The sequence below is a fragment of the Aphis gossypii genome, chromosome 2 (genome assembly GCF_020184175.1).
Source record: "Aphis gossypii isolate Hap1 chromosome 2, ASM2018417v2, whole genome shotgun sequence".
In the NCBI taxonomy this organism is placed as follows: Eukaryota; Metazoa; Arthropoda; class Insecta; order Hemiptera; family Aphididae; genus Aphis; species Aphis gossypii.
In genome coordinates, this window is record NC_065531.1 from 55,288,568 (window position 1) to 55,302,323 (window position 13,756).

At 28.1% G+C, this 13,756-nt stretch overlaps 1 protein-coding gene across 1 annotated transcript; it reads left to right on the forward strand.

Annotated features, from left to right (window-relative positions):
* Positions 1 to 435: 435 nt before the first annotated feature.
* On the forward strand, positions 436 to 7,491 carry LOC114130932 (bromodomain-containing protein homolog). Its single transcript, XM_027996029.2, has 18 exons — positions 436 to 630; positions 1,001 to 1,246; positions 1,323 to 1,543; positions 1,603 to 1,730; positions 1,826 to 2,006; positions 2,087 to 2,268; positions 2,946 to 3,087; positions 3,154 to 3,358; positions 3,443 to 3,632; positions 3,885 to 4,077; positions 4,215 to 4,333; positions 4,403 to 4,712; positions 4,782 to 5,133; positions 5,520 to 5,667; positions 5,745 to 5,863; positions 6,162 to 6,409; positions 6,471 to 6,610; positions 6,717 to 7,491. The coding sequence occupies exons 2-18, from the start codon at positions 1,027 to 1,029 to the stop codon at positions 6,901 to 6,903; spliced, it is 3,285 nt and encodes a 1,094-aa protein (XP_027851830.2). The 5' UTR covers positions 436 to 630; positions 1,001 to 1,026; the 3' UTR covers positions 6,904 to 7,491.
* Positions 7,492 to 13,756: the final 6,265 nt, after the last annotated feature.

The window sequence follows — 13,756 nt, forward strand, 5'->3', positions numbered from 1 at the left end:
AGGTAATATGACAACTTTACCCAACTATACTACGAACTAAGACAATAATATCTTAATTCGTGAATGTTCAATTCATTAAATTTATATTTAATAGGTATACTATTATTTAATTTAATCAATGACTGTAGTTATTATATAGAATATAGAAATAACGTAATATACCTGCAAGTTGCAGTACCACTATATTGTTATTCTTACTTTTTCAAACTCAACAACTCAAGCCGGCAAAGTTGTTTACTGTTTAGTAGTTTATAGTTATAATTACTTCAACAATAATACTATTAAAACTGTATATTGTTTATTAATAACTGCATTAAACTCATAGGGCATAGACTATAATATATATATATGGTTTAACCATGGTTTAACCGCCAATTTCAATTGATAAAGTGATTATGGTGATAATAACTAATAACATACATGATAATATTATGATGTTTGTTATTTAAACATAATATAAGTAATAACTATATGGAAATGTGGCGTGTTGTAACGAATTTTCGATTTTTTAAAGAATGATTTAATATAATATAACATAATGTTTGTTATTTTACATTAATAATATTGGCTAAAAATGTTCGTATAATATGTTTTGTTGACTACTCAGTTTACCATTAGAAATATTTGCTGGTAAGTTTCCTTATTACTATATATATATTATATTATTCATTATTCAGTATACACAACAATGTAACTTTTTTAAATACTTTATTTTTTGTATTCTATATTTATTTTATTGTTTATCATGTTAGCGAGATTACCCCCAGGGCCCAGGGGAATTCTGAAGGGTTATACCTCCTCCTGTTATTTTAGTTTATATTAATTTTTGATAATTTGTAAAAAAAAATTATATTTGTTATTGTGTTGTATTGGATTATTGACTTGACTTTGCTCCCTCGCCTTTTTAATATTTCTGTGAGGTCTCTTGCATGTTGGTCTACAAACATTGACCCTTGCGTGTTAATAAATATTGTAGTTTTTTTTATTCTATTTGATGTAGGTAGTTGTATAATAGAAAAAACAAAAATGGGAGACTTCGATGTACTCCAATATTGCCGTCAGCTACGTAGCCTGAGACCACCACCTTACAAATGTCCAGTAGCTGATTGTGACAAAGTATACTCGAGCATGACTGGATTTCAATATCATCTTGCTCATATTCAACATTCAAGTCCTATACCTCCATTAGACATGGTCACACCGACCAAACAAACTACTATTACTCCAGCCGTTAATAAAACTAAAAGTAATAAAAATAACAAAAATCAATTTTTTCTAAAAAAAAAAAATTGTTAGTTGTGACTAATAATTTAATAATGTAGGTAAAAAAAAGAAAGGAAGGCGAGTTACATTTACAACACTTTCAAGAGTATCTCAACCTGAAGTTGCAGAACCTGTAACACCTGTTCATTTATCAAAAACTTTATGTGAAGTTGAAGTTGCTGATCACAAAGTAATACGCTTCAATGCTGAAGATTATTTACCAATAATATCAAAAGATGATTACTTAAAACAAAAAAAAGATATTAAAACCCCTTCCAAAGTAAGTTTTAACTAATCAAAATTATATTTAATTAGTGTAAAATGTATTTTGATTTTTAGACAACTGCAATCATTTCTTCTTTATCAAAAAGTAAAGAAGCTGTGCAAAACTTACCACAAGCTGCATTTAAAGAAGTTGACAATTATGATATACTTCAAGCTCCACCTATGCCCAATTCTTACATAAGGTACCTTTTAATACATTCTAAATAAGATTTATTATTCACTTTTATATTTTTAAAAACTAAATTGTAAAATGTATTCTTTTGTTTATTTTATTTAGATTTATTGAAAAGTCGGCTGAAGAATTGGATACTGAAGTAGAATATGATATGGATGAAGAAGATGCTGCTTGGCTGCAAATTATGAATGAACGCAGGGAAGCAGCAGGCTTAATAGGAATATCTATTGAGTCCTTTGAACTGTTAATGGATCGTTTAGAGAAAGAATCTTATTTTCTTGTAGTATGTGGTTTGCTTATTTAATTATGTCAAATATAATTTAACACACAATTTATAAATATTACTTTAATTTATTCGTTTAGCAAATGAACAAAGAAGTTGATAGTAGTTTAGCAGTCATTGATGATGAAGCTGTTTGTTCTATTTGTCTTGATGGTGAATGTCAAAATTCAAATGTTATTCTCTTTTGTGATATGTGTAATCTTGCCGTTCACCAAGACTGCTATGGTGTTCCATACATACCTGAAGGACAATGGCTCTGTCGGTAAGTAAAAAATTTCAGATTAAGTTTTATATTGGTTATAACCAGGGCTTGTGAGTTGCATTTGTATATGAGTATTGCTAAGTTGCCTTTAATGCTAATATGACAGAATTTCAAGGTACTATGGTTAAACATGTAAAATTTTATTTTGCATATTTTTAAAATTTTAGAAGTTTTTTTATCTATTTGACATACTAACGTGTTTTTCTATTTTATTGGGCATATTTAGCGTATTGTTGACCAAAATTTGATGAAAAATACAATAATTTATATTTTGCATTGTATACAATTTTTGGAAATAGTCACAATGTAAAATACTGCAGTAGTCATTGTTTTATTTGGTTAATCATTGTATCATATTATTACTGCATAATAAATTAATGAAAAACATGTTATGTAAAATAGTCTTATCTTTTTGATACTTTTACAATGGTTTATTCTTAAGTCCCTACTATTTCAGTAGTTATTGTAACTTATGTGAGCATGTGTTCATAGGTTAGGTCATTCCTATATTACTTATTTCTTTTTTTTTTATAAATCAGCATATTTTAAATATATAATTTTAGATTTTTAGTGTATAACTGCATAAAATCATGCTTATTTAGGCATTTTATAGGATATGAACTTACAAAGTCTAGACTAATAACTCATAATTAAAAATTCATAATTGTTGTATTAAGGCGATGCCTTCACTCACCATCCTGTATGGTTGACTGTGTATTATGCCCCAATAATTGTGGTGCATTTAAACAAACGGATCGTGGATTATGGGCTCATGTTGTGTGTGCATTATGGATACCAGAAGTTCGGTTTGCTAATACAGTAAGTTACACATTAAATTAAACTATACACTAATCAAAGTTTATATACTAAATTTGTGTTCTTTAGGTGTTTTTAGAACCAATAGATAGCATTGAAACAATTCCTACTGCTAGATGGAAACTTACATGTTATATTTGTAAACAACGTGGTGTAGGAGCATGTATCCAATGTCACAAAACAAGTTGTTATGCAGCATTTCATGTCACATGTGCTCAACAAGCTGGCTTATATATGAAAATGGAGACTATATCTAATGACATTTCTAATATTGGTAATAGTTCATAGATTTTTTTTTTATTAAGACTCAACATTTTTGCTTTGCAAATTATAATATGAATTTCGTTACAATTTTTAGGAGATGCTGAACCAGGAACAGTTTTAGTTCAAAAAATTGCATTTTGCGATGCACATGCACCTGTAGATTATCTAGCTGAAAACCGAGGACGACAATCGCCTGGAGAAAAATTAAATAATGCCAGACGAGTTTTAGCTAAAAAACGTTCTGCTGCTCCTGTCATATCAATACCTACAATCCCATCTGAAAGGTAATGTTTCTATTCTCTCTCTCATATATGTAACAGAACCTTGGGTGGCATACAATTTGTGTTTTATTGGAAAACACTCTTCACTAGTTAGGTTTTTGTCACCAGCTTTCATTTCCAGCAACACATGATAACCACACTCATTGACACCACCTTGCACTATATTCTGCCACCTAAGGTTACTCTTATGTGAAATAAAATAATATATTATTTTAGGCATTATAATACTTCTCATAATATTCCGATTTTGTTTAGAGTTACTGAAATAGCTAATTTGCTGTCTGCCCCTAAGAAAGGCCAGTTTGTTCAACGGCTAATTGCTTATTGGACATTAAAACGGCAGTTTAGGAATGGTGTTCCACTATTAAGACGTTTACAAACTAGTCAACATTCTAATGTATCACGACGGGAAGAGCCAATTGCGTCTAATGGAAATGAAGATGATCTTGTAAGTGTTCACTTATATTGAACATAATAAATAAAAAATGATTTCTTTTGAAGAAAATTAATTTCATAATTCAAAAATTTTATATCAATAATATTTTTTTTCTAACGTCTAAAACTATTCATTAATTCATTTTTCAGAATGAATTATATAAACAATTAAAGTACTGGCAAGCTCTTCGCCAGGACTTAGAGAGAGTTCGATTACTTTGTGAACTGATACGTAAAAGAGAACGTTTGAAAAAAGAGAATATCAAAGTGTAAGTATTAATTATTCTCTAAAACTTATTTTGTTAATTGGTCTAATTATATTACATTTTTTTCCTAAGACATGAACAGTATACTCTCAAATCTCTATGGCCATTCCATGCTTTCTTACATTCAGTATTACAGCAGTTAATTGTAAAAGATACAGGACAGATATTTATTGAACCTGTTGATCAAACTGAAGTCCCTGATTATGGAGATATTGTGAAATATCCAATGGATTTATTAACAATGGAATTAAAAATAAAAAACTCTGAATATAATAGTCTTGAAGCTTTTGAGAATGATTTCAACTTGATGATATCAAATTGTTTAGCATATAATTCAAAAGATACTATATTTTATAAAGCTGGCATAAAAATGAGAGATCAAGTAAGTTTAATTTAGTATATTTTGTATTATAATATGCTTAAAAATAAAATATGTTATAATCATGTTTAGGGTGGAAGTGTTTTAAGAAATGCCAAACGAGATCTTAAGATTTTAGATCTAGATCCTATTTCAATGACCTTAGCTGATAACAATAAAGAAGTTGAAGAAACTAAAGCTTTAAAATGTACTGCTAAAACAAATGAAGAAGTCAAAGATGACAAAAGTGCAGAATTTGATCATGAATTGAAAGAGATATGCAATCCTTCCAATATCATGGGTGATGATGATCGTATGTGTAAACTTCTACAGTTAGCTGATAAATGCAGAGGTGGTCGACAAAATAAAAGAGCTCGTCTAATTAAAACAGAATTGACCAAACTCAAAGCTAAAATCGACTTGGAAGGGAAAAAATGTGAAAATGGTAATTTTATGATAGTCATTTTAACTATATATTTCAGTTGTATAATTATGATCACACTATGTTTTAAATAGATTAATTGAGTTATTAAAGTAAAGATACATATTATGTCATCTCATTTTATTTTAGTTTTTAAAACAAATTCATATATTAATACTACAAATTAACAACTTAAAAACAATGATTTTTAAAATATGTAAATGTTCTAAACCAGAGTTTCCCAAACTTTTTCTCCACCGAACCCTTTAGAGATAGTAGAAATGAATGCGGACCCCTCAATAAAAATATGACCCCTTATGTAAATCAGACTAGAATCATTGTGAGATAAATTAAAAAAAAATCTTAATTATTAATTATATGTATTCTATGTTAATATTTATAATTTTTAGAAGAAACTAAGAATGTTGAAGAGCAAGAAAAGATGGAAGTAGAAAAAACAAGTTTAAAAAGAAATGCAAAGAAAAGAAATGAACAGTCAAGTGAACAGTTTGTTTTTAAAAAACCAGAAACTCCATCAAAATCAACATCGCCAGTCACGTAAGAATTATAATTTAAAAAATAACTATTAAGTATCATTACCTAATTAATAATTTATTATTAACTCATTTGTATAGAACCTCTAGAAGTTCTACTCGTAAGAAATCATCAACAGACTCTTTAACCACACCACCGCCCCTTATTAGACGTACAAGACAGTCGACTAATTTTGAAAGTTTTAAAGCATACAGATCTAGTAAGTTATGTTTATTTCAATAAGTTATTAATAATATATGTATTGGTTATTGTGGGTGGAGATTCCATGATTCTATATTATTATCTATACGTTGATTAATTAATGTAATAAATGAATTTATATTCATTATTAAGCAATTACAATTTTTTGACTGCAACATTTTTTTCTGGTAATACAGTGTTTATAGGTGTATAAAATATTAGTTTAATTTAATTAATATAAATTATTTATAATATCTTTTTATTAACTTTAAACTAACTTTTTGCAAATCACTTAGTAATCATTATTAAATTATTAGATAAAAAAACTGATACAGAAGACGAGTCTCCATCAGATGAAGAATCAAGCTACTTAGGGTCTGAATCTGGTACAAATTCTAGTAGTACTAGTGGAAGTGGATCATCTACTGATGGTAGTAGCTCATCGGGAAGTTCATCAGATTCAGAATCAGAAAAGGAACAAAAGAAAAAAAGAAAAAAGGATGATTTTGCTCAATTACAATTGGTCTGGGCTAAGTGTAGAGGATATCCATGGTATCCTGCGTTGGTAATACTTAATTAAATGCAATATATTAAGTTAAGTATTTCTATTACTTTTTTTTTTCTAGATAATCGATCCAAATATGCCACCAGGACACTTGCATAATGGTATACCTGTTCCAAGTCCTCCATCAGAAGTATTAAATTTAGCAAGTAATTACAAAGAGCTGGTGTACTTAGTGTTGTTTTTTGATTCTAAACGTACATGGTAAGTTAAATTTTAATAATTAATAAATAGGTATAATAGATACATCAGTATTATGTCATGGTTATTAGTGTGCTTCATGTATTAAATTAATTAAATACTTTACTAGGCAATGGTTACCTCGTAACAAACTGGAGCCTCTTGGTGTTACTCAAGAACTGGATGATATTAAGCTAACGGAATCAAAAAAACCAGCAGACCGTAAATCTGTGCGCAAAGCATATATGGAAGCCCTTGTTTATAAAACTGATCCAATAATTCCATCATCTAATTTGAGACGTTCGAGTAGAACATAATTTATTATTTGTGTTAATTTATCAGTTTTGTGCATGTTGCACTGTTAATTATTTTAGAACTTCAATTATTTTATTATTTTTATACTATTATAACAGAAGATATTTACATTTTAATTTTATTATTAACATTATTTTTTAAATAGGTATACCAATCAAGAGCAATGTAATAAAAATTATACAATAGCAATAATAACCTTGATTAAACCGTCAAAAGTATTTATAAATCACAAAAGAAAATGATATGTTTTTACTTACTATTTTTACTATTTTTTTTTTTTTTTGTTAAAAGTGTTTATTTTATTATTTTCCATATTGACGTGTAATTTTGAAATAATTAACAAATCAATAAACAAAAAGTATCAAGTATTTATTTCAACAAAATTATTGTTTCATTTTACATGTAAAATATGTAAAATCTAATTATGGCAGGTGTAGCTTGGGAAGCTTAGCTTCTCCCCCCCACCACCCACAAAAAAAATAATAATATATAAGAAATAAAATTGTATATTTATTGTTTTTACATAGCTACTTTGTATATTTTCTCTACAAGGTTCCACTATACTTAGAAAAATAAATCAGTGAATTGAATCTAAGAATCTCACTTTTTTTATAATACTAATAGTAGCTTAAAATTTTTGATTGACAATCTCAACATACTTGTTCAATATTGATCAATGAACTAGTGTTGTAAACAGCACAATAGAGAACTAAGAATGTACTACCATTAATTAAACAATACATTAATTATTCTACAATCAATGGATAAAGGGTGTTACTGATTGACTATTATTATTAATATTATATGTATCCATAGATAACGCTCATAATTCTAGTTTGAAAATTGAAACTTAAAATACACAAACCAATACTTCTCAGTAAATCTTTATATTAGCATGTCAAAATTTATATCAAATTGAAAACAATTTTTTTAACAATGTTGTATTTTTTCTTTAGCATAAATAGTAATATGTTTTATATAATATATTTTATGTATGTTTTACTTAAATGATCATTATTTTACAATTTTACATCAACTCTGAACAGTCTGAACCTCAATCTACAGCCATGGGAGGATATATAATTTTTTATTAGTGGCTTACCAAAATGTGATTGAAACTTGTTATTCGTTAACCAACAACACTACACCTGCTACTTTATAGGTACCATCAAAGACAAGTATAATTATATAATAATAATTATTAATTAATATAATTATCACCTCAGTCTAGAAAAGAATCAAGATATTATATATCCATATAAATAAAGAGCCTATATAGATAATTATCCAGGCGACAGGACTCTATAATATACTAAAATTAAAATTCAAGTTGGCGGCTGGCGCTCCTATAGAATATAGATATATTATTATCTATGCTTTCGCCACTGAACTCTATACATGGAAGGCGCATATAATCTTAAAATGTGTCCCCCATATGGACAGCGCCATATTGATTCCGTTTTCATGGAATAATCAACAATTCATGGAAACATTATACCGCTATTTTTTAAATTATGTTTTTAGATGATCATATAGATACCATAGAAAGGTCTTTAAAAGAAAATTCATAAACTGAACTGTAGATATATTTTTTTTTATGAATAAAGCGTCCTATTCAGAACACTTACGATATGTTGCAGTTTGATAAAAAATAGAAGACTTTAATAATTAAGATACAATTATCGACGAAAATTAATAAATAATGTAACTAATTAAAATTATTAATTGTAATAATAAATGTTCAAATTCGTTTAAATAATAAATGTAATAATTCAAAAAAAGAAACTGTTTTTTTTTTCTTTTGCCTTACTAGGTAATCGTCATGAGTTTTAACCAACCCACAAGTGCGTTTAATATAATTCCAATTACATTGCCTTTGAAATCGGTACATCTACTGATTTACTATGTCTAGGAGGGTCTCTCTAGCTGGCAGATAGCTGAAAATTTTATTTTTGGGATTACAATTCATTTTCAATTATAATACAATTAGGCCAGTTATCATTGCAATTATAATACTATTAGGCTGGCTACGTTTGATAACATTCTATAAAAAGTTCCTACAATAGGTAGGTACTCTAGAAATATAATGACATTTTCATTTTACTTATGAAGGTGTATACGTACCACCTTAAGTGTTTTATTTAATTATATCCAAATATTCTTTATAAGCATAAATTAAAAGCCCAAGGCTTTATAAATTATTAAACTTTATTAAGAATAAGATTTTAAACTCTGTTTAATATGGTGCGAAAGTGCTGTGTTCCAAATTGTGAGTTGAAAAATGTCAAAGGACTCAGCATGTTCAAGTAAAATACAATATTTATGTTTATAATGTTTGACAAATAATTGATGAATTTTATTATTTAATTTAATAATAACAATAATAAAAAACATTTAATAAATTAAATAACAATTAAAATGTATTTAAGAGGCATTAATACCAAATATGATATGATCAATTGACAATTAAAAAACCCAAATGTACAAAATGCATATACTATTTAAATACATTTTTTTAGTCCAATAATAAATATTAAAAATAAAATCATACAATTTTAAATGTGTAAAATATATTTAGAATTCCTTTTGGTGATATGAAAAGAGCAGAGCAATGGATAAGTGCTATAGGTTTATTAAATATAGAACCAGGCAAAAATTACTTTGTATGTCAGCACCACTTTTTAAACAATGACTTTAATCAAGAGGGTGTTGATGTTAATGTTAAAAGGCTAAAGATAAACGCTGTGCCTAGTCTGCTTTTGCCGGTAGGATATTTAGCAAAATATAATTAAATACAAAAATGTTGATATAATTTAAATAATTATTTACTTTAAGGAAATTATTTTAATGGATGTTGTTAATGTTAATGAATGTTTCATTAACCAACCAAGCACATCAGAAGAATCTTTTGTAAAGTCTTTAAATTCTCAGGTAAGAAAATTAGTGCTGTAATATTTTTACATTTTCTTATTTTGATAACTTTTTAAGGAGAGTAATATGATGGAATCTACTGTAAACAAAAGTGTTAAATTAGGAAATACACCAACAAAAACTATTGGTTTATCACTTGATTCAGAGGTAAATTAGTTTGATGTTTTTGTTTGGTTATTCTTTTCAACATTTTTTCAAATATTTTTTAGGAATTCAATATAGATAATGGTTTATGTCATATTGTTGAAACACCTGTTCAATTAGAATACTCTTCATCAAGATTTTCTCAAGTAAATTTTATAACCATAACTTTTTTTCTTTAGTTACCAATTGATAACAATTTTTCTGCCTTAAAATTTTAAATAATAATAGTAATTCACATAATAAATATTACTAAAAACAATATGTAGTTTTAAATTATGTGAAATAGTAAGTCAACTGATGACAAAAACATTCTAGAACTTTAAAACTAATTTAAAATTGTATTTTTTTTTAAAAATTAAGTATATGAAAGATCAAAAGAAATGTGATAGCTGTCTTAGAAAGAAAAGCCTGATTGAAGCGAAGCAATATTATGCAAATAAATTAGTAGAAATTGAAGAACAAATAAATAAGTTTCCCTCGTTTTGTCCGTGTATAAATACTAATAATACCTCACAATCAATTACACCTGATGCGTCAATCAATGTAAAAGTTATTAGTAAGTTACAAATAAAAAATGTACTTGTTTTTTGAATAAAACTCAATTTAATTATATTTATCTTATAGCTTCATCTAATACATATATAATGAATTAACACCCAAGTCAAATGCTCGGCGTGCCCTATTTTTGGACCATTGTTATGAAACATCTCCAACAACATTAAAGAAAAAAAAACATATTACCACTCAAAATCGACACATATTTCAAATTAAGGCTAAAACAACATTAAAACGATGTAAACGCCAGAGACTACAAATTAAAAGAATTAAATTATTGCTCAGGGAACTTAAAAAAAAATGTAATCTCCACGAAAAAGTTTCGTCATATATTGAGGATACTTTCCCAACAGCTATGACTGAAATGTTTAGTCGCTTTAAAACAAGAAGGCAAAAGAGTTTTTCACCAGCATTAAGAGCTTTTGCACTGACTCTTAATTTTTACTCGCCTAAGGCATATGATTTTGTGAGAACTGAATTTGGTTCAAGTCTACCTCATAGAACAACATTGAGATCATGGTATCATGAAGTAAAAGTTGATGAGGGATTTACTACTGAATCATTTATAGCGCTCCAAACAAAATATGAAGAGTATAAACGTAATGGTAAACGGTTATTTTGTTCTTTAATGTTAGATGAGATGCATATTAAGAAACAGGTAGAGTGGGATGGTAAACATTTTCATGGTTTAAGTAGTATTGGTAAAGATTTGACAACAAATGACCCTAAATTAATGGCTGCAACACAAGTCTTAGTAATCTTGGTGGTCGCCATAGATTCAAATTGGAAAGTTCCAGTGGCTTACTTCTTTCACAAAGGTCTGAATGGACAAGACAAAGCCAATATTGTGATAGAAACTTTAAACAGACTTTCTGAAATTGGTATGAATAAATAAATTATTATTCTGAAATACATAATGTAAAATACTTTTTATTTTCTATAGATATTGAAGTACCTTCTTTGACATTTGATGGACCAGCTACCCATTTCACAATGGCTAATATTTTGGGAGCAGATTTGTCATCACAACATTTAAAAACACATTTTCCACATCCAAGTGATCCTTCTAAGGTCATTCATTGTTTAATAGATCCTTGCCATGCACTTAAACTAGTGAGAAATTCTTGGAGTTCAATGAGAGTAATTTATAATTGTAAAAATGAAAAAATAGATTGGTCTTACATTGAAAAGCTTGTAATGCTTCAAGAATCAGAAGGGCTTCATGCAGGTAACAAACTAAAAAAAAGGCATTTGGAATGGAAGCAGTCTCCTATGAAGGTAAATATTGCTGCACAGACTTTGAGTTCCAGTGTAGCAGATGCTATAGATTTTTGTAGAAACTTAAAAATCAATGGGTTTGAAAACAGTGAAGCAACAACTGAATTCATACGATTTGTAGATAAGTGGTTTGACATACTCAACTCAAGAAATCCCTATGGCCATGGATCCAAAAGCCCTATGAAATTATTAAATTATCAAGACATAAAAATATTTTTAGATAATATTATAGCATATATATCGACACTTACATGGGGTCATGGACAGGGATTGATGATTGAACATCCTAAAAAAACTGGATTTTTGGGCATTATTATATCATCCATGAGTGTTAAACAAATATTTGAAGATGTTATAGTTCAAAATCCTGAGCAGTTCAAATATTTGTTAACATATAAATTGTCTCAGGATCACTTGGAATTGTTTTTCAATGCAATAAGGGCTCGTGGAGGTTGGTGTGTCAATCCAACAGCAAAGCATTTCAGTGATGCTTACAAAAAATTGGTTATGCATCACAGAATAAAATCATCTGGTGGAAATGTCAAAGCATTGGACCAAACTTCAATACTACATGCAACACGAACACCTGTAATCAAATATCATGATACAATGCCAAACAACGATACACTATCAATCTCAAATAGTAGAAGATTTGAGGAAAATGAAGAGTGCTATAACAATGATATGGATGATATTTGAGTTTATTACCTAATTTTGATATCGACAGAGAAAAAGAACTGCAAAAAGATTTGTTAGACATTGGGTTGGAAATGCCACCAAATTATTTTGTTCTTTCAGAATTTTCTGAAAATGCAATTGCTTTAACTGCAGGATATGTTGTTCGAATGGTAATTCTTTATTTTTTTGGTATTTTAAAATTACTAAAACAATTCAAATTATATCATTTTAGGTGAGGAAGCGAATCAAGTGCCATGAATGTATGGCAGCACTATATAAAGGTAACATACAAGACAACCGCATTAATTTAATTATACAGAAAAATCGCGGAGGTTTAATAACACCAGCTAGTGATGTCATTACTATTTGTCAAATGACAGAACTGCTATACCGTCGATTGAAATGTGACATATTGCAATTTAGTCAACACAATTTTGCACAAAATATAGCCATAGCAGTATTCAGTCGTCTAATTGATAAACACTTGTTTAAAAATCTTGATTTTCATACTTTTGATTCTGAAGAAAATCACATTACAATATTAATAAAAACAATATCACTATGCTTTATCAGAATCAGAAACTTTCATGAAGTTAAACAAATAAATCATGAAATGATCGGTAAAAATAAGCGAAAAGTACTTACACGTCTGGCTATATTCCAAAATGTTTAAAGTAAGTAAATGAATATGACTAATGAGTATAGCGAACGATGTTAATACGTTTTATTCTTCAATGTTCAGTCTTTTAGGTTTTAGGCTAGGTTCACATGGACGCACGTACACGCCAGTCTACGAGCGAAAGCAGAATCTTGCGTAGTTGCGTCGTTATTGCGATCGACACACGTGTAGGCCCGTAATTCGTATAATATCTTAATACGCGCGATTAATCGACGCGTGTTCATATGAACCTAGCCTCAACTTAACTTTATAATCGTTCTAATTTCATATATCATGATTTGTTCTACAGGTGACCATCTGATACAAGAGAGACTGAACACCTGAAAAAACCTAAGAAAAAACACTAAATACTATACAGTAATACAGTATACACTGACAAAATACACACGATATGAAAATAAAATAAATAATAATGTACAAAACTACAAAATAATTAAAATTCAAAATTTCAAAACTGTATGTTCTATTATCATTATAATATTATTGGTTTTTATCTTATCAGTTATCAATAATATTATTATAACCATAAATAATTTGATTTATTCTCATAGATAATAAAGATATCTTTATTATCTATGTTTATTCTCCAT

Excerpts from the sequence above, each read along its gene's own strand:
- LOC114130932 (XM_027996029.2), top strand. The coding sequence starts at position 1,027 with ATGGGAGACTTCGATGTACTCCAATATTGCCGTCAGCTACGTAGCCTG. Across the intron at positions 1,544-1,602 it reads ATATTAAAACCCCTTCCAAA|ACAACTGCAATCATTTCTTC; the intron begins GTAAGTTTTAAC and ends TTTGATTTTTAG. Across the intron at positions 6,611-6,716 it reads TTTGATTCTAAACGTACATG|GCAATGGTTACCTCGTAACA; the intron begins GTAAGTTAAATT and ends ATACTTTACTAG.